General features: G+C 47.1%; 4 protein-coding genes across 9 annotated transcripts in view; 2 read left to right on the top strand and 2 right to left on the bottom strand.

Moving 5' to 3' along the window:
* LOC110180053 (uncharacterized) overlaps nt 1-9,089 on the top strand; it is a 30,629-nt gene extending 21,540 nt beyond the window's left edge. The window contains exons 1-5 of one of the 2 annotated variants that reach the window (XM_086837681.1): nt 5,133-5,262; nt 5,399-6,063; nt 7,970-8,228; nt 8,285-8,488; nt 8,558-9,089. In XM_086837681.1, coding sequence (XP_086693807.1) covers nt 5,224-5,262; nt 5,399-6,063; nt 7,970-8,228; nt 8,285-8,488; nt 8,558-8,899 — 1,509 coding nt within the window. In that variant the 5' untranslated portion in view covers nt 5,133-5,223 and the 3' untranslated portion in view covers nt 8,900-9,089. Of the gene's footprint in view, nt 1-5,132; nt 5,263-5,398; nt 6,064-7,969; nt 8,229-8,284; nt 8,489-8,557 lie in introns of those variants that run through there. The other variant, XM_020947675.2, reaches the window with a different exon arrangement.
* Nucleotides 8,885-10,542, bottom strand: LOC110180054 (thymidylate kinase). 2 transcript variants are annotated; one of them, XR_015272783.1, is made up of 4 exons: nt 10,058-10,329; nt 9,635-10,001; nt 9,136-9,574; nt 8,885-9,049 (listed from the first exon to the last, which is right to left on the bottom strand). XR_015272783.1 is itself a non-coding variant. In XM_020947676.2 (3 exons), exons 1-3 carry the CDS (start codon nt 10,137-10,139, stop codon nt 9,388-9,390), a joined length of 636 nt encoding a protein of 211 aa, XP_020803335.1. In that variant the 5' UTR covers nt 10,140-10,542; the 3' UTR covers nt 8,885-9,387. The 2 variants fall into 2 exon arrangements, 1 of the variants encoding a protein (XP_020803335.1); XM_020947676.2 differs by having other exon boundaries at nt 8,885-9,574; nt 10,058-10,542.
* LOC110180052 (uncharacterized protein CG5098) lies at nt 10,299-16,329 on the top strand. 3 transcript variants are annotated; one of them, XM_020947673.2, is made up of 5 exons: nt 10,308-11,222; nt 11,312-11,482; nt 11,710-11,891; nt 11,954-12,408; nt 12,473-16,329. In XM_020947673.2, exons 1-5 carry the CDS (start codon nt 11,148-11,150, stop codon nt 15,607-15,609), a joined length of 4,020 nt encoding a protein of 1,339 aa, XP_020803332.2. In that variant the 5' UTR covers nt 10,308-11,147; the 3' UTR covers nt 15,610-16,329. The 3 variants fall into 3 exon arrangements, with proteins under 3 accessions (XP_020803333.2, XP_020803332.2, XP_086693806.1); XM_086837680.1 differs by having other exon boundaries at nt 11,045-11,222; nt 11,312-11,503; XM_020947674.2 differs by lacking the exon at nt 11,312-11,482 and having other exon boundaries at nt 10,299-10,584.
* LOC110180071 (uncharacterized) lies at nt 15,102-22,606 on the bottom strand. 2 transcript variants are annotated; one of them, XM_020947694.2, is made up of 4 exons: nt 22,381-22,606; nt 21,370-22,322; nt 19,541-21,191; nt 15,102-17,662 (listed from the first exon to the last, which is right to left on the bottom strand). In XM_020947694.2, the coding sequence occupies exons 1-4, from the start codon at nt 22,604-22,606 to the stop codon at nt 16,674-16,676; spliced, it is 3,819 nt and encodes a 1,272-aa protein (XP_020803353.2). In that variant the 3' UTR covers nt 15,102-16,673. The 2 variants fall into 2 exon arrangements, with proteins under 2 accessions (XP_020803353.2, XP_020803354.2); XM_020947695.2 differs by having other exon boundaries at nt 19,541-19,694.
* Between the last annotated feature and the right edge of the window lie 563 nt (nt 22,607-23,169).

Below are 23,169 nucleotides of genomic sequence, written 5' to 3'. Positions count from 1 at the left end.
TTGACAAATATTTTGCTTGGCGTTTATTACATTTTTTTCTGTTGGCATCAGCAGCATCGGGAAAAGGCAGGCGATCTGCCCTTTTCAGAGCGTGTAACCCGTCGCTGGCAGGGATTACGCTCGCTATGGCAACAATTTCAATATGCTCCACTCCCAAGTAGAGGCACTATGAGCATGCAGAGAAATTTTTAACAATTTTACCAAAAATTGTATTAAAATATATACATTAAAATAAAATTAAAAGAGTCTCTCTGTCTATAGTTTAAGAAAAGGTTATCAAATTTTAACAGAAACTCTACTCTAGCTCAACCTGTAGCAACAATAAACCAAGCAAGTTGGTATTAAATTCTTTAAATATTTCTCTTACAAAAGTAGGTGTTATTTTTTCCAGTGCACTCACTAACTCCCCCTTTCAAAACACACATACACGTCCATTTCCGTATAAAGGCAGCAAGAATTCCACACGATGCCACAAACACATGCTTCGGGCAGCATTTAAATACATGGGGGGTTGTGCGGCATGTGCGAGTGTATATGTGTGTGTGTGTGTGTATTTACGTTGATTGCATTGTTGCACTTGTTGCATTCCTTGCTCGCACGCCACAACTAACTCACACACACTTGCACACACACAAGGTTCATATAAATCAATATGGAAATCAAAGGAAAGGCAAACAAACAGGAATTTGATCAGCAACGCCAAACTGCGACTCAAATGGGGGAATAAATTATAAGGAAAGTAAGAGAATATATATTCCAGCTTTAATCAGTTTATTTTAATCAGTATACTAGCATTCGCTCAGTGATAGTTAATATCTTCCCCATTCATCCTTTCGCCAGTGATTAAACTCGCTCCGTAGCAATGAGTCCTGGCAGGGTATCCATAGCGCATTGTGCAAATGAAATCGCTTGGCTTAATCGCCTCTTTGGCAGATTTAATTTCCACCTCCACATCCGAACATAAAGGGAACAAAAGCCACAGGGGCAGCTATGTAATTGAGGATCCAAAATTATGCGAGTATTTGTGCCGATATTGGCATTTCGACATTCAATAGGAATAAGCTGCTTTCACTCTAGGTTTCCCTATATAGCATATATCTATATCTGTTTGCATAAGTCAAGTGCAGGGATTGTTCGGCACCAAGTTCATTGTTCGGTCCATTGGCGGAGGATGGGAGTCAGGGGCCAAGGGAGATGCTGTAATGCACTCTCACATCCTAAATCGGCACAAATGCGACTCATAAAACGCAGGACCACAAATAAGCCAGCGAACGAAAGAGCCACTAATTGGAGCATTAAAGCTACGTCCAAGCACCGATGGAGCTCTGGGTATCAGACAGGATCAAAGTCTCAGTTGAAAGAACACATCCCGCCACCTGAATATGCTAACCTTTGGCCAGAGATGCTAAGGTTAATGTTGCTACAAAAATGTATACATAAAAATAGCTGAATAAACTTCACTTTAAGCCATGCATTTTAAGGATAATAAATTAGAGAAATAAGCTCTTTTCAAGCTCTTGAAATATCCAAAACACAATTGCTAGAAAATAGCAGAAATGCCAGCAGTTTCTGTAACTATTTCCACTCTCTCTCTCTCTCTCTCTTTTGACGCCACATCTCCTTCTATTTCCTGCTGCTGCGGGGACTTAAAGCGGCAAAAAGTGAGCTACGTGCAGATGCCTCACCTGTGATAGAGGTGATTAACAGGATTTGCAGGCAGCAGAGCAACCAATCTGCTACTTGTCAAGGTTTTTCCTATCTAAAACCGGTCTCTGTGTGCAAACATGGCAACTCTAGCTGGCACACATGGCGTATGCGTAACATGGGGTATCCCAAAGAGGAGAACCTGCGGTGATGCCTTTTAATTGAAAAGACAGAAACAAAACTTAAATTTGTCCCAACGCATGCATGTTGTCAACATTCCGAGAACATGGCTCAATCAAATTAATACCCGAAAAACTTTGAAATTGGCAAACTTTTGGCGATTAATTAAAATCGCTTCATGCCATTGATGAAACAATAATAATAGGAAAAAACCAATATTTGACAATTGCCAATAAGCGCCAGACAGAAAGCGCTAGAGCTACCCAAAAGAAAAAAAAACAAAAAAAGTAAAATAACAATAACAATAACAAGCGGACGAAAACAAGGAGCGAGCGCAACAATTAAAACAAATCGAGGGGAGAATTGCAGGCTCTTGTTTTTGCGGATATAAAAACCAGCAGCAACTGGGAACCCCCGAAAAAGGATACACACCACGACGACAAGCATGCAAATTGGTCCTCCTTCTCTCTCGCCCGCTTAGTTTTCGTTGTTTTTCTGCCTGCTGGCTGATGCTCTGGCAAGGACCAAGTTTTGTTCGAACAATTGCCGCCGTGCTGTGGAAATTGAATTGAAAACTGAAAGGTCACAAATTTATGCAATATATATAAGCACACACATATGCCAGATATATACACCCACCATACATATATACTATATAGAGCGAGATATTTTGTCTGTCTGTCTGTCTGTCCTGGCCAGGTGAGCAGCTGAACATTGTCTGGCCACATTGCAGTTTGATTGCAAAAATGTAATTGAATGGCAGCAGCAGCAGCATCAGTCGCCAAACTAGTTGCAACATAACAAAAAACGAAGAAAAACTAGTTGCAAAAAATATATATGAAATGATAAAGGAGGAAAACAATAATTTGCATAAGGCTGCCAAGCGACCAAAAACTATGCACAAATATAACACCATAAATTATGAAATTATACTTTCAATAGCCCAGGTCACCTGTTTGTTTGTTGTTTATTGTTTTTATTTCCAGTTGTGTGGCGCTGAAAAACAAGAAACATATTTCACAAAAATATCAAAATAAATTGAGGCTAAGCGGCTTCCAGGAGATGGTCATAAAGTGCAGAGTGTTTTGTGATTTTTATCGTAATTAAAATGCAACTATAGGACTTGAAAATGTAGCCCAGGTAATCATCAAGTGAGAGATAGACCGGATTAGGACCCTAAAATATTTAGTAGCTCAAGATAGTAATTCTAATAGTTAAATAATCATCTGTTTAAAAAACGAGGCTGTCTTGGCTCTACAAATAAAAGAAATATGAAATATGTTTGTTTAAAGCTAGACGAGATAGTGGTCAAGACTCTCAGCGGTTGAAGGTCAAAAAAGTATTTGTTTTTAGATAAAAGAAAAAGTAATTAACTTTAGAATCCACCTTAAGAACATTTGTAGCTACACTTAAACTAAATAATTAATAAGGTTGTATTAGAAGCTCCTTACCAGATATTCTTTGCTCTTAGCCAGCCTGACCCAAGAAAGCGGCTTATTGGGCAACTTTAAATCACAAGGCGATGGACCAGGCCTAAGACAAAGCCACCTGTAAGCTCCCAAAAACAGATAACGCACACATTCCATCCTCTTACCGGCAGCCACCTGGCTTTCCCAAGAAGCTCGAAAGAAAAACTGGGAAAATCTAGGCCAGCAAGAAAAAAACCCCAAATAGAAAGAAAAAGGACAGGGCAAAATAATTCAATTCCATAAACACTTGTTCACACAGTTCACGCAGATCACGCGGTCGCCTTCGTAAGCTGCGACTTGGAGCGACTTGGACGAAACTTCATCAACACAAATTGTGAATTCCATACAAATAGTTTGACAAACTTGCTGGCCTGGCCCCTTCGGCCTGCTCCTTGCCCTGCTGCCGGCTCCTGCAAGGATCCTGCAAGGGATCCGGGGAGAGTGGGCGAGATAAATGAAAGAAGTTTTGTGGTAGGCCCGGCAAGAGCATAAAAGAAATCTTATAAATCCAGAGCGGCAACAACACTTGCATATATCCGAGATACTTGCACATATAGCCATATACAAGCACATATAGTACACTGGTAAAATAGAGATGAGAAACATTTGATACATATTTTCTAAGTTATCCCGTGAAAATAATATTCTATCTTAATATAAAATACATTTTTCCCAAGAATTGGGTTATAGTACCTTTCCTTTAAACAGACTATTTCTTCGTGTGCAACTAAAAACCAGATTGAAACAAAAGAACTTGTAGAGCGACAGAGTAAAAGGAGAACAGGAAGTGGAGCTGCCACTGTGTGTGTTCATATCTTAGTTTTTGAGCATTTCCGGGCGCCAACTATTCGGTCACGTACTATATATAGTGGGTGCCTCTAATGAATGTAGCCATACTCGTATATGGCAAATATCTCCGTCCATATATGGGGGATGCGCGTGCCGCATATTATCGCCAAAGGTCGCCTATTTCCAACTATTTTCACTCGGGGCAAACCCTTGGACCAGACCACATAATCAGGAGCCATCGCACATCCCCACCACCAGACATGTCTAAAGTCCTGCTGCCGCAAAACAAAAACTTTTCGCAGCCTCCGAGGGATGGGAACTTCAGGATCGCAGGATTACCGGATGGGAGGATGGAGGAGACTGACTCCCTTCGAAAACTTTTCATCTTATTTGGGTTCGGTTTGGGACGCTTTTCGGTTACCGCCGTTATTCCATTGATTGTCAACATCCAGCCGGGGAATTGAACTTTCCCTTCAGCAACTCGACGGCGGCTGTTTAAGTTTTTCGGCTTCGTCAATCGAAATTTTGTTGAGTTTCTTAGTTGAATTAGTGGTCGATTTGATGGTTTGCAAAATACACTAAGCTACAAAGTAAATACTTATTTATTTCGTTGGAATTTATACGCTTTCCCCGCCGGATGATGCAACTACTACTAGCCCTTGATAAGGGAATTGAGTTGATAGTGCACCTGGCACATGCAAGGTGTTCCCTGAGTTACTCCAATTTGATAAGACAAAAGCAAATACGTCACCTGTAGGGCAATAAATCGATACTTTCGGGGGAACTACCATAAATTTAATTCCATTAATAAAGTTTCGATCGTTTGGTCTTGAAAATTTTCCTAGAAACTGAAAACTGCTTATCTTGGCGAGCAATACTTTAATTGTTTAAATAGAATTTATGGCTAGATTCAATTGGTATTGTTGTGCAATAATGAACAATAACAATTAAATTAAATAACTATAAGATAAGATAATAGTAGTAAGCGAAATACCAGGCAAAAAGTCACTTTAAATTGGTAATACAATATTTCCTTTTCCCTATTTTAAGCTTCAGTTTCTCCCTCGTTGTAATCCTCGTTTTGCGGAATATCTAATCTCGTTTGATAAATATTAATCCACGTACATTGTTTGCCATTTGAATGAGTGTATTTGCATGGCGAAAACCCCCTTGGAACAACGTAGGATATATTCCCACCCAACTGTTGACACTTGGCAGTTTATTGGCCACACAGCACAATTGTTTGACATTTTCCTCCGCTGAAAACCCCTTGAAACCCCCTTCTCATCGTTTCTATATCCCTTTTGTTTTTGCAGCTGCTCCTGGCCGCCATTCTTGCTGCTCGCTGTTTTGGCAGCGGCTCTTCCAGACGAACGCTCGTCCTGGCCTGCGACGAAGCGGAGGCCATGGAGGCGGCATCATCATCGATGGAGGAGGCATCACCTCCACTCGCTGGGAACAATAGATATAGCTTTAGGACTACGGGCAGCAGAAACAACTACGGCGATTACAACTACAAGTGGGAGCACGGTGGGAATGGGCACGAGAATGTCGATGGCATTGCGGAAAGCAGCAGTGGCAGCATCCAGGACAACGAGGACAACGAGGACAACAATGACAATGACAACTATAACTACAACAAAGCACCGGCCAAATGGCAAAAGCAAAAACTCTACGGAAATCCCATCCACAGCATACACGACTTGCAGCAGCAGCAGCAGCAGCAACAGGGACAGTTGCAGGAACAGTTTGATGATGATCCCGAGAATGCTCGCAATGACTTCCGTCTGCAATTGTCCGACTTAAATGCGCCAGTTTCAGGTGTGGGCAGGTTTGTTGTTGGCCAGGACCCTGACAGTCCCAGCAACTGGCAGGAATCGGATGAAGTGGACGCACGGGAGCTGGCAAAGAGGCGACGGGAACAGGAGCAACTCCTGCTGGCTCGTCGCAGCCGCAGCAGCAGCAGCAACAGTAAACGAAGGTAAGACCAGTAATATTTAATTTAAATTATTATTTAACTTAATTAGTATATATTTTTAAATACAAAATAATATTTATTTTAAATAATGATGATGAATGATAAATTTATACTAAGAATATATACTTTATGAGATCGAAAAAGTACCCTTAGGTACACCTAGCTCTTCTCATCACTGCCAGCGTCACCGATTTGGGCAATAACAACAGAATACCAACGAAAATGAGGAAAATTACCCATATTGGAGGATCCTACTACCGTTTCCAGCCTTTCCATCCATCCTTTTACTCCGTCCGACTGCATTCACATTCCCGGCAAATGTGACCGCCAATGATTGGAGCCGACAAGGCGAATGAAGCCGTTGCACTTGCTCCTCCAGCAGAGTCCTGCAGAGTCCAGCAGAGTCCAGACTAATCCCAGGGGTCTCGGGCTCACTGGTTGGTTGCATATCAACTAAATGTCAATGCCATCATGCCATGACGTAAGCGTAAGCACAAACGTAAGCGCTTAAGCTGATTCCTCTCGACTGAACTCTATCCCCTTTGTCGGAGATCAGGAGGAGCTGCAAGGATCAAGTGATTTCTGTGCCGGGGATTACGTAATCTGCTTGCTGCATTCAGCAAAAATTGGACACAAAGCGAGATGAAAACCAAAATATGAAAAGAGGACAATTGGCTCTTGGAAAGCAAAAAAGAAACGGAAACTTTGTAGTCTTTGTTTGATAGGAGGAGGTTACCCTGGAATATAAGAGGAGCTTCTAGCTTGAATATGACATATTCATAGCTTCTTAAAGACCTGATTTAACCAACTAAAACTATAATGTAAAATCGATTTTCAGTTCTCAAAAAACTGCAGCACAAAAAGCCACAACTATTCCCTCGTCGCTGCCACAGAGCCACAAAACAGTATTATGGCTAAGACCTCCGTGTTTTTTTCTGCGCTAATTTAAACAACCACTCTCACCTCAACTATTCCATCTGCATTCATTTTCAAAACATTTTCGCAAACTTTGCGACAAAACTATCAAAGCCGTTGTTTGCCCTAAAAGAGTGAGCGCTTCCCCGAAATGCCAACGCCGCTGGAACTGAAAGCCAAAGCCGGCGGCGGCGACCAGGAAGAACAGGGGGTAGTGGATGATGGGGATGAGTCGGGGGGCTCCTCCACTGAAAGCATCGACAACGCAAAAGGGGAAATCCGCTGGCAGGCAACGACAGTCGCGTAACGGAGAGCTTTGTGCCGCGCCACAGGCTCAGGACAACGCCATCACCATAGCCGTCAACAGTGGGACAGGGTGAGGGGAACCTCCTCCTCCTCTTCCTGCTTCTCTTCTTCCTGCTCCTGCTCCAGCTTCAGCTTCAGCTGCAATCCTCAGACAAAGCCGCGCGCCAAAGCGAAAGCTAAAAAATTCATTGGCATTTGCCTGCAGTTGAATGCAAAATGATGCGCTTTTGTTGGCCAGCTGGAAAAATGGCTGAAAGAAGCGGCGGCCATGCAAATAACAAACGTCAAAAATGAATTTATTTTTTACTTTTTAGCCAAGTCTGCTTCTGGGCATTATTACATATGAAAAAATTAGGGAAAGGTACTAATTTTTAAAATAATAAATGGGTGTAATTGGTCTGATTAAATCTCAAAATCTGAAGATAAGTAGATGTAGATAAATGTTTTTGGGGCTTTCTTTCGATAAACAATTAATTCAATGTATTGTTTATACTTTTACTATAAATTTGCTAGTTAAACTTACGATTCAAACATTTTCTCTCCGTGTCTAACCGCTTTTGCAGTCATTTCCGCTTGCCTGCGGAGACAGCAGGCATCCGTGGTGGCAACGGTGGGTCCATTGGGCCGTAGAGCAGCACTAATTCATGGCCAAAGCTAACAAATTTCCATATGCATTTTACAATTCCAGGGCAGCCGCGGAGGAGGCCGAAACTGGCAGAGAACCAGGTCAACCAGAGTTTTATGAGAATGAGTGGCCAGCAGAACGCGACAATGGTGTGGATGTCGAAGGCGAAGAGGATTATGCCGTCTCCGATGGTCAAGAGGAGGATGCGAATGAGTTAAGTGCGCAGCTGCCCTATGGAATCCAGAATGTGCGCAAGCGCCGAGTGCGCAGTGTGATGCCGCCACCTCCACCCTTTCTGGGTCCCAATCCTAATCCAGATGGGGTGAGTAGTTCTTGTAGGTCCTTTATGAAGCCATATTTATCTTATTATTTTGGCAGGTGGTCACCTATCAGTCGCTGTGTCCCACAAATCGGGTAACTGTGAAGTTGGAGAGCGGGGAATACCGTCCAAATCATTATGTGGAGGTGACCTGTGCCCACAATTACGCGCCACTGCCATCCCGGAGCCACAGCTTTGAGTATGGTTACAGGGGCAATGAACTGCTCCGAGCTCTGCTCTCCGAACGCGGCGAGAAGCGAGAGGTGACTTGATTTTACTAGATTTCTCGTCAACATAGGTTAATACAACTCCCTTTTCGTATTCCTCGTTAGATCTGCTCGGCGACGGGCTTCTCGTGCATCCAGCTCAACCGCACCATCCACCTGATCCGGCTAAACGACGCCTCCGGCTGCTGGGAATCCGAGACGCGGACCGTGCCCTCTGGCTGCGAGTGCATGTGGCCAAAGCACAGCTATGGGGACATTGCCGCCTACCACCAGGCGCAGAAGAGGCGTAGCGGTGCCTTTGGGCTAAGGCCGCATCCCTCCCTCAACGTGGACTACAAGCCAGGCGTTGGCTACCGCCAGTTGACTCTGCGAACAAGGAGCCCCAAGACCCCGGGACCGCGCAACCGCCGCGAGGATTCGGGCTACGAGAGCTATGAGTTCAACTAGTAGTTTATTTTTTCGAGGAGCCCAGAAGGAGCCCCCCTAATTGGTTTAGCAACTAAGTTTAAATCCACATAAATTATTTTTCGAGATAGCTATAGTAAGTAATCAAGAGAGAGCAGAGCCCTCGGTGTCGTGGTGTGTGAAATAAACGAACTACAATGGAGCAAACCCAAAACAAAGAGGGTAATAGTAATGATTGCGTGAAATAAAATTGCATTTGCCAACCTGGGCGGACTTACATTAAATCCTGCGCCTTAAGTACTTAATCCACTTGATGTGTGCAATTCGGTAAATGCATTTCGTTCAACACCTAACGTGTGCGACGCCTGTCCTTGGCCATCGCATTGATGTCGGGATTTATTGCCTGCGGCGGAGGCCTTATCGTAAATTAAAAATTAAGCGCCATTTAAAAAGCATTTATAAAATGCGCATGTATAGCATAAATCAAGGTAAATCCTCTCTAATGAATGGCGATTCGATGTGTTTTTTTGCTATGATAACTTATCCAGCGGTTGGGATTCCACCTTCTGCAGTAGGTTTTCCGCTATGCTGGCTATCCGTGAGTGCAGATCCTCTGCCGACTGGCTTGCATCGAACTGGTGCCAGTAGGAGGCTTCCCTAGAGCAAATGCGATCGAAAACTTGGGCCACACGACTCTGGAATTCTACTTTCTCATAGCTGTAAAGAGATTAAGGTAATGAGTCCGTTATTGCAGACAACGAATGGCAAATTACTCACCGCTCCTCGCCGTACTGCCCTCGATTCGTCAGGGAATCCACTGAAGTCTTTAGGTAGAAAACTGCATCTGGTTTCAAGAGACCCTTCTCCGGCGCATAGCACCAGTCAAAGTCCAGTCCCTTGGCCGCACTGTAGGCCACGCCGGAGTATGAAAATCGATCCACAATCAGCGTTGTGCCCGCCAGCAGTTGCTGCTTGATTTGGTTCATGTGCTCCCAGCGATTGGCGGAGAACATTAGGTGGATCACCTCGTCGGGTAGATCTTTGCTGTTGGTTAGATACGAATTTATCACCTGGCCGATGCTGGAGCTCCGCTCCGGAAAGTTCATTGACACGGTGGCAATGCCTCTGGACTTCAGGAACTCAGCTGGAGAAGATCAAGGAATCAGTACGTGGCGGATTTAGTTAGTTTCTTAAGCTCACCCAGCAACCGGCTCTGTGTGGTCTTTCCGCTCCGATCGCATCCCTCAAAAACGATAAAGGCTCCACGTTTTGCGACGCTCATTTCTCCAAAATTAAAAGCGCTTTGTAAATTTTGCAGCGGCCAGGGCTGCACAAAAGTATTAACGTTTTTTGGCGCCAATAATTGATAAATACCACATTTTCAATAAGTTTAAATCAATTGGTATTTTATCACCCCCAATACCGCTGATTTTTCTTCTCTGGTATTTTTAGTAACACACACTTCGGTCACACTGCAGCACTCATAAATTACATTTTGTTTTAAACAATTGAAAATACACGTAAAAACACAATAACAACGTTGCGGCATTTGTATAATTGGCAACACGGAGTCCTACCTCATCCGCCGACATGTGTTAGCCGGAAAACGGGGCCCGCTGACGCCACCCAGAGTCCGTTTCGGATTTGCCTGTGCTGCGACCCAAAACAAGAAAAATTCGCACGCCGTCGCAACGAATTCGCAATGCGCTGCCGCTGAAAATCGAGAGGTATTCGAACCGCTTACCCGCCTTGTCGCTAACTAACCCACTAAGCCGCCGCTTAAGACACCCTGTAGCCGCTAATTCCAACGCCACTAGCATCTGACCATGGATCAGAGGCGGATAATTGAAGTGTGCAGGACGTTCGGCCGGGCCAAAGACCGCGTGGTTTTGGCGTAGCGTGCAAAACAAACGCGCTGTCATCTGTCGATAGGTTGTGTGTTATCGGCTGCCCTGCTATCGCTATCGCGCAAGGACCACGAGAGCGGCGAAAAACCGTTTTGCCTTTTCCGAGCGCCGAGTGGGTCGGCCTGTGTGTGTGTGGTGTTGTGGGTGGTGTGAAAAAAGTGCGTGCGGTCTTGTTTATGGGCGAAAAAGAGCAGCGGCTGTCCGGCCGGAGTTAGCAAGTGCCGTGCAGGATCCCCAGTTCGTAAGATTAGGTCGTCGTCTCCTTCCCACCCCGCCCCTTCCTCAGCCAAGTAATCCGCGTATTGGGTACCGCAGCACCGACAGACGGCGACGGCCCATGACCCGGGCGTTTCATACACCATCCTCGAGTTAGCACCTGCGAGATGGCCAACAACAATCACCCGCATCCCGGGCACCTTAGCCAGGCGGCGCAGAATCCCTCCTGGAACCCGCTGCAAGTGAGTATAGGATTTTGGAGAGCCCCTAGCGAAGGAATGCTGACTAACTGCCCGCCCTTCCTTTCGTCCCTTCTCGTTCTCCTCCGCAGATACCGTCTTACATTCCCCGACAGCCGCAGTTGGCGCACATGTCCAACGAGCGGCCCGGCATGGTGCGATCGCCGCTGGCGTGGCACGTTTCCGGCTCCGTATCCTCCCAGCCGCCGCCGCCACCGCCTCCCGAAGCCATTTACAATTTCATGTCGGCCAATCATAAAAACGTAATAAGGCCCTTGGAGGAAGTTAGGAAGCTGATTTTAGTTAACCTGCATAGCATGCTCCGCCTTTAGTCTGTCGTAGAAGCCTCTTCCTTAGCCTCGTTTTTCCTGTCGTTATCCTAGTTTCTTAGTTTGCTTTGTTTTCTTGCCGCTTGCCGTCCAAGTCCTGTATTTGTATTGTTCAATTTTTTGCTCTTAATAACATGTTAAGTGGCTTTTCCCATCTACAGCTGGACCACCATCATCAGATGAATCCCCTGCTGGCACCGCCTTACTCAGGAACATTGCCTTTCGACTCCATGGACCTGTCGTTGCAGTCCGCTCGCAGTGCGGCCCAGCCGCTGACCAAGCAGCCGCTGAGCCAGCAGCAGCAACAGCAATCGCTGATGCATGCCCCCAATTATCCATCAATGTAAGAGCTAAGCAATGGATCCTTTAAAGATAAAAATTCTAAGAAACTTACCCTCTTTGCAGTCAAAATCTTACGACCAACGCCTCGCCCAATAGCGCACAGATGCAGCAGCAGCAACAGCAACAGGGTCACCTGGCGGCCATGGCTGCCGCACATGCCAGTCTGCTGCAGTCGAGTAGCTCCTCTAGCATGAGCAATGGAGGCGTATGCGAGTCACTACTGCCGCCACCACCGCCTACAAGTGCTGCCTCGGGGAACAGCAGCAATCACGCGGGGAGTAATAGCAGCAGCAGCAGTGGCGGCAGTGGGAGCAACAATAACATACCCAGCCCGCAGTATATGCATTCTCGCGATGAGAACTTCAAGCTGGCTCAACTAAAACGCAGCTTTGACCACGAACTGCTCTCGGGGAAGAATCTGCAGAAGGACAAGGACTGCGCAGGATACCCGGGAGCGGGAACACCCAGCAAACTGCCCACGCACAATGTTCAGCAGCAGCAACACGCCAATAAGAAACGTAAGCACAAACGTTAACCCAAATCCAAGGTCTCCATACAACTAATCCGTTTTCACCTGATTAGCCTCACCCCTTCGCAACTATCACCAGCAGCAGCAACAGCCGCCCTACAACCTCACACCCAAATACAATGGACCACAGACGCCGCCCACGCCTCAATCGCCGCTGGCTGCCCCGCCGTCACATCAGTTGCAGTCCCCTACCATGGACTACAATCAGCTACATTTGCACCAGCACCATCATCAGCTCAACAGCTCGGGTGGAGGCAATGGCAGCGGCAACAGCTACCAGCACATGCAATCGGATCACTCGCAGCACTTGCACTACCACAATCAGCACGTGGCCAGCCAGGCAACAGCTCAGCCACCTCCACTCCTGCCACCGCACTTGGCCAGCGCCCAGTTCCATGGCCAACAAGCGCAAGATGCTCCGCCCCACCTGCAGGTGGCCCCTCCAAGCCAGCAGCAGCAGCAGACGCATCATTCCCGCAATGCTCACCACACGAATCTCGATTCCTTGGGAGTCAAGCACAAGCCAGAGACAGAGGAGTCGACGCCTGTCATTACCGACCTGTCTTACCGGAATGCCGAGGCAGATAAGCCGGCAGCCAACTCATTGCCAGATGCTCCCGAGTCGCCCTACCTGACCACCTCGAACGAGGAGTCGCTGGAGTCCAACAGCAACAGCAGCAATAGTCGAAAGCGTCGCAAACGAAAGTCCAGCATGGTTATGCGTGTTACGCCAAACGAAAACGCCCCAGAAGGTGGAAACACGAAGCAACAACAGCAGCCACAACAACCGCTGGTCCACCAGGGCAATAGCTGTAGTCCCAAACGGTCGCCCAAGAATGGAGGTGGTGACTTTCAACCTTTCAGCCTGCAGACGCAGACCGTCAACGATAAGGCGCCGCAGGAGAACGGATGCGGCGGTGGCTCACCAACGGCAGCGGAAAACAGCAGTAATAGCAACAGCTCAACACTGTATCATGACAACGACAACCCCAAGACCAAGAAGCAGCGGCAGGCCCTGCTGCAGCGTAATATCACCGAACAGCAGCAGCAGCAGCGTCAGCAGCAGGAGGACGAACCGCCCAAGAAGCCCACGCCGCCCAGCATGCCACCACCGAGTCCGCAGAGCAACAGCAGCAGCAGTAGCTCGAGTAGCTCCAGTGCAAACTCGCACAGCAGCCGCAGTAGCCAGGCGAGTCATGACAATCGGAAGGAGCCCAAGCCGGAAGGAGGTGGCCAGAACAAGACCACTACAGACACTCCAGCATCACCGGCTTTGGTGGAACAGGGGGACATTGACGCTAAGCCAGCGGTGAGTGTGCACGAGTGCGATGAGGAGGAAGAACCAGCGGAACCGATCAAAGAAACGCCAGCCGAATCGTCTGCTCCTCCCCCCACGGATCCGGATGTGACCAAGAAAGCGTCGCCGGCAGCCAACTCAGAGCCCTGTCCCTTTGGGGAAGTGGAGGATAAGCTCGAGGAAATGTTTGCTGGCATCGAGGAGGAGTCGGAAACGATTTGCAGCCCCGAAAAGCCAGCGGAAGAGGCTGTTAACCATGACTTAAGCGCACAGCTGGCTCTGGACAGCGCCAAACCGGATGAGGCGCCAGCGGAAAAGATTGAAGCTACAGCAGCAGCTGCTCCGCCTGAGATTAGGCCAATGGCAACCAAGGCGGCGATGAAGTCAACGATGCCCAGTCCCGTGCACAGTCCCGCGCCACAAGCCCGAAGCTCCACCTCCACGCCCCTGACAGCGGTTGAAGAGAGTAAGGACAACACTCCTGCTGCTCCTGCAACCAAGGCGGCCTCATCCCGGAGGCTGCCACCTCGAAGACTATCGATGGGCATGGACGCCTCCTTGCTGCGCTTTATGATCGACGAGTCGCCACCGGCCAAGAAGCCAGGACGCAAAAAGAAAGCCGTTTCACAGCCAGAGCTGGACGACGAAGAGGACGATGACAAGCCTAGCACCTCGGCAGCAGCTGCAGCGGCACTGGCGGCTCGCCAGCTAAGCGAGGCGGCAGCTGCGCCGAAGGGAAGGGCTACAGGCGGAGCCAAGAAGAAAAACGCCGTGGGCAAAGGCAAAAAGGGAGCAGCGACTAAGGCCAATGCGAAGAATGCCAAGCAGAATGGAAAGAAGCCTGGCCGGAAGCCAGCGATCACCACCGACGAGGACAGTACTCCGGCCCCCACAAACGGAGGCGGCGGCGGTGCATCAGGTTCCGCCGAGTTGAGGTTTAAGTCACCCTTCATTCTCATTAAACCGGACGGCAGTGTGAGCATTAAGAACACTCACAGCGCCGAGGACGTCAACGAGAAGCAGACCAAGGTAAAGAAGGCGCCGCACGAGCGAAAAAACCTGCGGGGTATGCACAGCTCCACGCTGAGTAACCGCTACGATGCGGACACCACAGACTCCACCTGGATATGTGTGTTCTGCAAGCGGGGACCGCACAAGCTGGGCCTGGGCGATCTCTTTGGTCCGTATTTGGTGACCAGCGACTGCGAGGAGTATCGAGCGGCCTTGCAGGCACCTGGTGTCCAGGACGTGGATGGGCTCTTCGTTAGCAAGCGGCGGCGCGAGGATATGGTAAAGACGCAGGAGAGAAATCTGCCTGTGGTGCCCGCTACGCTTGGCCAAATAATGCAGGCACCCAAAATAAGCATGGTAAGAAAACGAAAGCAGACGCACGACAGTACCATGTCCTACAGCGACGACCCCAACGACTCGCGCTCACTGTGCTCCTCTGTGGACCCGCTGGACTGCAGCCACGAGTCCAAGTTTATAGAGACATTCCGCGGAATGGGGAAAACCTCAGAGCACGGCTATGAAGTGTGGCTGCACGAGGACTGCGCTGTGTGGAGCAACGACATCCAGCTGATCGGCGCCCATGTGAATGGACTGGACGCAGCGGTGTGGGACAGCACGCGGTACCACTGCGTTCTCTGCCAGCAAACGGGAGCAAGCGTGTGCTGTTTCCAGCGAAGCTGCAAGGTGGCAGCCCATGTGCCATGCGCGCGATCGGCCAATTGGAGCTTGAGAGAGGAGGACCGCAAGGTTTATTGCCAGCTGCACTGCGACAATGCAGAAGCTGGTTCCGTGAAAATGGAGCCCCTAACGCCGGCTGCGACGGCCATTCCAGGACCCGCTCCTGCACCGCCGCCTGCGTTCAACGTTCACTCGCTTCCCTGAGTACGCGTGCGCGTCCAGAAATGCCGCCTGGTCGCCAAGCGTTGAGCGTTGAAGGCACGATCCCGCAGATTCCCAAGCAGCTCGCTGCACCCCCTTTAGCTTTGTACATAAGTCTCCGACTGGTGGGCATTTCGTAATCCATACAAAGTTTTTTGTATAAATCCGCTGTACAATTTTAGGCTTTATACTTAGTTAGGTTCCTCCCTCACGCCGCATCCTTAGTTGTTTATGTTTAAGTCGAAAGTTAAATTATTCTATATCGCCCTTGCATTAGTACCTTTTAGTTGTAGTTATTTTTAATGCCCACCCACCCCCTCTGCATCACCAATTGACTATTGATAATTCGGTTTAGTTGAATTCTGTCTGTATAAACGAATACTCCATGCCATACCGCGATAACTAACACTGAGTAATCACCATAACTGAAGCAGACACGGGAGACGATGCGCAGTTGCACTAACGTTACGTATAAATAGAACGAACATTCGAAGCCCAATTCAAAATGGAATATTGTAAAACAATATAGATATATGATGATATATATGCATATAATAATTATAATTATAATTATAATAATAATATTAGAAGTGCTAATGTAAAAGTTAATGCCAGCATAATGAAACCTTGTATTGTATTCGTATCCGGTAAGGTCTGTACGTATTTGCTGATAATTTTAAACTCTAAAGCGTATAAACAATAAAAACTTAATCTCACAAGCAAGAGCACAAACTTACTCTCCCTACAACAGGGAGCAAAAGGACTGCCAAGCTCTTAGGCTGTTCCGTGTAACGATCGAAATACAAACTGGAGTCGCATAAATATTGATCTTTAGCTAAAGAAAAATTGATCTTATGGAATATGCATATATACGGAAAATTGGCTCTCTTTTGTGGATTTTTCGTTTTATTTATTAATAAATATGCAAAAATATACACACACATACTAGGGAACACTGATCTCTCTCTACATCGTACAGCTGTAATTACAAATGTCGTCTTAGCTTAGGCATAAATAGTTTATTAATTTATTTAAATTAATTTACAAATTAAAGATGTCTCTAGGTCCTAGAAGCGACGTAGCCTTCGGCGAAGCTGTTGCGTTACATCGTTTGGCAGCCGTCCGACGCTGCTCTGCGGCACGTCATAGGATGTGCGTCCGGCATAGAAGGCACGCTCCCTACTCTTGCCGGATCCGGAGAAGCTACCCTTGCCCATGGTGTCGGTGTATTGGAGCTGACTGGCCGAGACATCGCTACGTTTCTGGGCCAGCTGCAGTCCGGGTATCAGGCCATTCCCCAAGGTGGGCAGTTGCACATTGAGGTGATCTACATGCCGTCCGGCTATCACTGGTCCCTGGGCTATGTTGCCGGTGGACACGGCCACGGGAGGAGCCAGCGGCGGGAACTGAGGCAACTGCTGCTGCTGCTGCTGGTAGGGCACAAAGATGTTGGGCGTGAGGTAGGGTTGCTGATTGTTGTGGATCGAGGGGCGTTGCTGCTGTTGTTGGTGTTGGTGTTGGACATGTTGCTGCTGCTGTTGGAAGGAATGTTGTTGCTGCTGCTGCTGGAATGGATGTTGCTGCTGATGCTGTTGAGGCTGTTGATATTGCTGGTAGATTGTCTGCTGCTGAGGTTGTTGGTATTGCTGTGAAATGTAGCTGAGTTGCTGCTGTTGATTAACATGGTGCTGCTGTACAGGTTGCTTCTGTACCCTTTGCTGCTGGTACTGTTGCTGCTGCTTTTGCTGCTGCTGCTGTTGCTGCTGCTGCTGCTGCTGCTGTTGCTGCTGCTGCTGCTTCTGTTGCTTTTGCTGCTGCTGTTGTTGTTGCTGGCCAAATTTGTTGCTCAAGAAATCGTTAAGGGAGACATAGGAGTTGCCCTGGTTGCTTGCTGGTGGGGCCTGGGTAGCCAAGTTCGATATGATGTTACTGGCGGGATTGGGACTAATACGCTGACCCTCGGCTCGAGCAATCAATATGCCTGGAATCGCCGACAGCTGGGGCAACTGAGAAGCTGCCTGTTGAGGACGTTGCGGAGCAGTCAGGGTGGAAATAGCTACGGTAAATAAATATCGACAGGGTTAAAAAAGATGTTTAACAAGAAATGAAGTAAACTACGAGAAGCCAAAGTTAGGATACCCATGACGTTAGCCATAGGATCATGGGTTTAATCATAATTAAGCCAAACAAGCATTAATTTTAATTCGGAAAGGAGTCCCATGCTAGTTTTTTCTGTGCTAATAAATCTGCATACTTCGTTTAAAATGTGAAAAATTACAATTTTTGACAATTTTAATGATGTAACCCCTTATAAAATATTGAAAAAAATTACAAAAAATTATTTCCTTTCCTTCATGCCCAGAAAGATTCGCCTGTTGATGCTGATCAAGAATATATATGATTTATAGGGTCGGAAATGACTCCTTCACTGTGTTACAAGCTCCTGATTAAAACTATAATACCATATTTGATTCGATATTTATCTATATTTTTATATGACAATTTTTTGTAAATATCAAAGCTTTAAAATCTCATAACTTAGCCAAACAAGCATTAATTTTAATTCGGAAAGCAGTCCCATGCTAGTTTTTTCTAGACTAATAAATCTGCATACTTCGTTTAAAATGTGAAAAAATAAAAATTTTTAACAATTTTAATGATGTAACCCCTTATAAAATTTAAAAAAAAATTGGTAAAAATTATTTTCTTTCCTACATGTCTAGAAAGATTCCCCTTCTGATGCTGATCAAGAGTATATATGATTTATAGGGTCGGAAATGACTCCTTCACTGTGTTACAAGCTCCTGATTAAAACTATAATACCATATTTGATTCGATATTTATCTATATTTTTATATGACAATTTTTTGTAAATATCAAAGCTTTAAAATCTCATAACTTAGCAAAACAAGCATTAATTTTAATTCGGAAAACAGTCCCATGCTAGTTTTTTCAAGGCTAATAAATCTGCATACTTCGTTTAAAATGTGAAAAAATTAACATTTTTGACAATTTTAATGATGTAACCCCTTATAAAATATTGAAAAAAATTACAAAAAATTATTTCCTTTCCTTCATGCCCAGAAAGATTCGCCTGTTGATGCTGATCAAGAATATATATGATTTATAGGGTCGGAAATGACTCCTTCACTGTGTTACAAGCTCCTGATTAAAACTATAATACCATATTTGATTCGATATTTATCTATATTTTTATATGACAATTTTTTGTAAATATCAAAGATTTAAAATCTCATAACTTAGCAAAACAAGCATTAATTTTAATTCGGAAAACAGTCCCATGCTAGTTTTTTCAAGGCTAATAAATCTGCATACTTCGTTTAAAATGTGAAAAAATTAACATTTTTGACAATTTTAATGATGTAACCCCTTATAAAATATTGAAAAAAATTACAACAAATTATTTCCTTTCCTTCATGCCCAGAAAGATTCGCCTGTTGATGCTGATCAAGAATATATATGATTTATAGGGTCGGAAATGACTCCTTCACTGTGTTACAAGCTCCTGATTAAAACTATAATACCATATTTGATTCGATATTTATCTATATTTTTATATGACAATTTTTTGTAAATATCAAAGCTTTAAAATCTCATAACTTAACAAAACAAGCATTAATTTTAATTCGGAAAACAGTCCCATGCTAGTTTTTTCAAGGCTAATAAATCTGCATACTTCGTTTAAAATGTGAAAAAATTAACATTTTTGACAATTTTAATGATGTAACCCCTTATAAAATATTGAAAAAAATTACAAAAAATTATTTCCTTTCCTTCATGCCCAGAAAGATTCGCCTGTTGATGCTGATCAAGAATATATATGATTTATAGGGTCGGAAACGATTCTTTCACTGCTTTGTCAGCATCTGACTAACATTATAATACCCTGTAAAGGGTATAAAAAGGACATTACCTGGCGCTGCTGCTGGCTTCACGTAGCTGCTGCTGCTGACCGCGTGATGTTGCTGCTTTGCCACTTGGTGTTGCTGCTGCTGGCGCTGCTGATGCTGGGGATTATGATGATGATGTTGTTGATTGGAACCCAGAGACTGGGCACTCTTGAAATTCTGCAAAACGGACTCGTCAACAATGGCACGGGTTAACTTATCAAAGGAAAGGAAAGCAGAGGCAGGTGTAAGACTGGATGTGATCTGAGACTGAGCTTGGGATGGAGGTGGAGATTGAGAGGCGGTGGAGGCATAGACGAGTGCCGGTGACGGCTGGCTGGGCCGGCTAATCTGCGGGGCCTGGTTGTAGCTGTAGCCACTGTTGTAGTTCGAAGCCAGGGCCGAGATGTGTTGGTTGAGCGTTGAGAGTGAAGAGGACGATGGCGAGGCGGTTGTCCGTTGGGTGGTACTCCTAGGAGTGGTGGTTCCTCGGGTTCTCTGCACCGGAGCTTGGGTCTTGAAGTTGGAGTAGCGATTCTTGCCACGATTCACGGGAACAGTGGATCTCTGGGAAGTGGCCGGCACATAGCTTCTGGGAGTGGTACTGGTGCTGATGGAGCTAGTGTAGCCAGTGCTCCTAACGCTGCCATTGCTGGTGGAGGCCGAGGCCCTGGTTGCCGGCGTGTACACACGATTGCCGCGCTGCACCTGGAAACGCTGCAGGTTGCTGTGGACACTCTCCCAGCTAGCCTTGCTGGTCGGCGCAACCTTGGTCTCCCGATCGATGTCGCGCACTGTCAGTTTCTTGTTGGGACCGGGCTCTGCCCCGCTACGAACTTGCGAGAAGGAGGACACCGTAGTCGTTGGTATCGAAGCCGCCGGAGTGGTGGAAGTGCTGGGTGCTGCAGATGTGGCCTTCGTGGTGCTCCTAGTGGCCTGAGAGAGTTTGGAAAGACGCAGCCTGCTGGCCGCCAGACGCTCCAGATAGCTCTTGGTGGGCGTGGTGCTCCTCTGAGTAGTAGACGTCGTTGTGGTTCGCACTATTGGCAAAGGACGAACATTGGCCCGACGCAACATGGCCGAAGGGCGATTCTTCCGGTAGCCACGAATCCTCTCCTGTGTGCTGCTGATCTCTGTGACTGTCTCCGTCGAGGTAATCATGGCCTGGGTGGTGCTAGTACTAGTAGTAGGAACTGGGCTGCTGCTACTGCTCCTTTCCAGCAACTCATTGGTTTGCAAGGCATTCTCTTCGTCGTGGGAAGTGAGCTGAACTCCAGCCAGCAGCAACTTGGCCGCCTCCTGGTGGACATCGTTCTTCTCAGCCGTTTCAGGACTCTGTTCTTCCTCCTGGACCACGGCTAGGTCCTCACTGATGGGCAGACTGGCGGTCAGAGCAGCTGCCTGTCCAATGGACTCAATTGGCGGTACTTCCGCAGTGACATCCAGTTCTGGTGGGGGAGCCAGCAAGGTAAGAGGTGCCGCGACAGTGCTGGAGGCAATCTCTGGCGCCTGAGTGTTGGTTACCCCCTCATCCTCTGCTGGTGGCAAGGTGGGTGCAATGAGCAGAGCCTCGACTGCTTCGGTGGCTGCTTCCGTGGTGGACGTGGTGCTGCTTGGTTTGGAGAACTTGTGTTTATGCTCAATGGACTTGTGAGCCTCAGAGGGAATCTCATTGGGCTGTGTGAGTGTGTTTTTGAGTGTGGAATGTTGTGGTGGGTTGTTGTGGCATGTGTAAGCGATAGTTGATAGAGTAGCGATACAGATAGAAAGATAGATAGATACAGATACAAAGAGTTAAGATAATGGATAGAAGAAGATTGAAGAATGGGCGTTTAGTAAAAGAGGAGGAACTCACCGTAAATCTGACAGTGCTGGGCGTCTGCTTGGGTTTGACATAGCCGTAACCCGTGGCAGAGCTGCTGCCCTTGCCATTCTCACCGTGCATCGCAAATCCGCGACTGAGGAAGCGGAAGGGCTGCTTGACCTTGGGCGGAGCCATCGATTGGTAACCGGAAACGGCGGGATCCACATCGGTGGATACCTCGTCCAGCAGGTTATTGATATTCGATACTAGATCTAGTTGAACGGCCTCGTCCTTTGTGTTCCTTAGTACTTGGTGCTTGATATAGTCCGGAGCCATTACCTCTCCGGAGGATGTGGAGTCCGTATCGGTCAGGACATCCAATCCGGCATTCACACGTTCCGCAAAGTTCTTCTGTTTTTGGTAGTGATACTCCCTGGGGTACTCCGCTATTATATGGGCGTTGGTGTGATCGAACTGGATGCCCGGGTCTGAGGAAAGTTCGCCCAAGCTGTTGACATAGACGCCCTCATCCTCATCCCCGTTGTTCTCCACTTTGACAGCACCTAGAGGCTCGCTCTTGACGGCTTCTCCACGACCCACCGAAGCGGTGCTTTCCTGTGTCTTAATCACTGCCGCTGGCTCACTCAGTACTCCACTGGCTCCACTCAGATCCTTGCTGAGACTGCGATGGTTATGTGGATTCTGCGACTGTGACTGGGACTGACTCTGCTGCAGGGCCTTGGAGATGGTCTTCATGGGATATTCCATCATGTGGCGCACGCGCTCCATCATCTCGTGGGTGCTGCCCACGATCTTCTCCTCGTTCATTTCGTAGTATCTCTCGGACTCATCGCAATTCACATTGCGATACCAATCGCAGACAAAGTTCTTCTGGCTGAAGAGAGTGCCATTGGGGCAGAGGAAGCCAAAACCCTGAGGGGAGCGAGCGGTGTGGGCGCATATGCGGAAGGCCTGGCAACGACTCTCCACATCGGCATAGTATCCTAAGGAGATATATATTTAGGCTAAAGTTAGGTAACCTATTATCCCAAGATTCTTTACCTTCATGTCTTCCCTTGCACACAAAGCTGGTCTTAGGGGGGGCACTCAGGATGGGATAGTCCAAGCCTGGCTCGCCGGGTATGGTGTGCCGTAGGTCAAACTGCTGATCCGTATACTCGCTGGACTTGTCCGCATCCTCAAAGTGCTCGCGACTGTTGCTTTGACCCTTGGCTAAGCCGGCCAGGAGTACGAGGACCAGCCACAGGCTGGAGCTGGGTGGCCACATGCTGCTGCTGCTGGGAGGGAGTGAAAGATATCTGTATTAATTGTGACATCTTGTGAACGAACGGCGCTTGGCAATACTTTATTCATTAGGCTGATTAATAAACCGCAATTCCGACCCGAACTCATTAAAATGTGAGTTTTGGCCCATTTGCATACAAATGCGGCGGAAACACACGTAAGGGGCTGGGAATTAGCATAAAACACATCTCTCTCCGGTGGTATCGAGGCGTGGCCCCAGCTCTCTCACGTAACCGAAACGACTCACTGATTTATGTGGCCCAAACAAATGCCTTTTACAGCGAACGGTGACTTTTCTGCACCACTGTCCACTCCGGATATATTTTTGCGTGGGGTCGAGTGTGTAGACAGATCGGGCCTTTTACGGCCGAGCGTGTCCATCAAATGGCAGTTAAAAAATTCGATTGGGCTTATCTCTTGCACTTCTTATTGATGGTAATAAAAGGAGGCAGCTCTCTTGGAGGTGACCCTGAAATATTTGATCTAGATCTGCGATCAATATCGATTCCGATGCCAAGTGCCTTATAATGGCGTTTGATTGCCCCC

This window comes from Drosophila serrata, unplaced genomic scaffold, assembly GCF_035046125.1.
Source record: "Drosophila serrata isolate PLE 108 unplaced genomic scaffold, ASM3504612v1 contig_334, whole genome shotgun sequence".
Classification (NCBI taxonomy): Eukaryota; Metazoa; Arthropoda; class Insecta; order Diptera; family Drosophilidae; genus Drosophila; species Drosophila serrata.
This window is presented reverse-complemented; position numbering and strand designations above follow the sequence as displayed.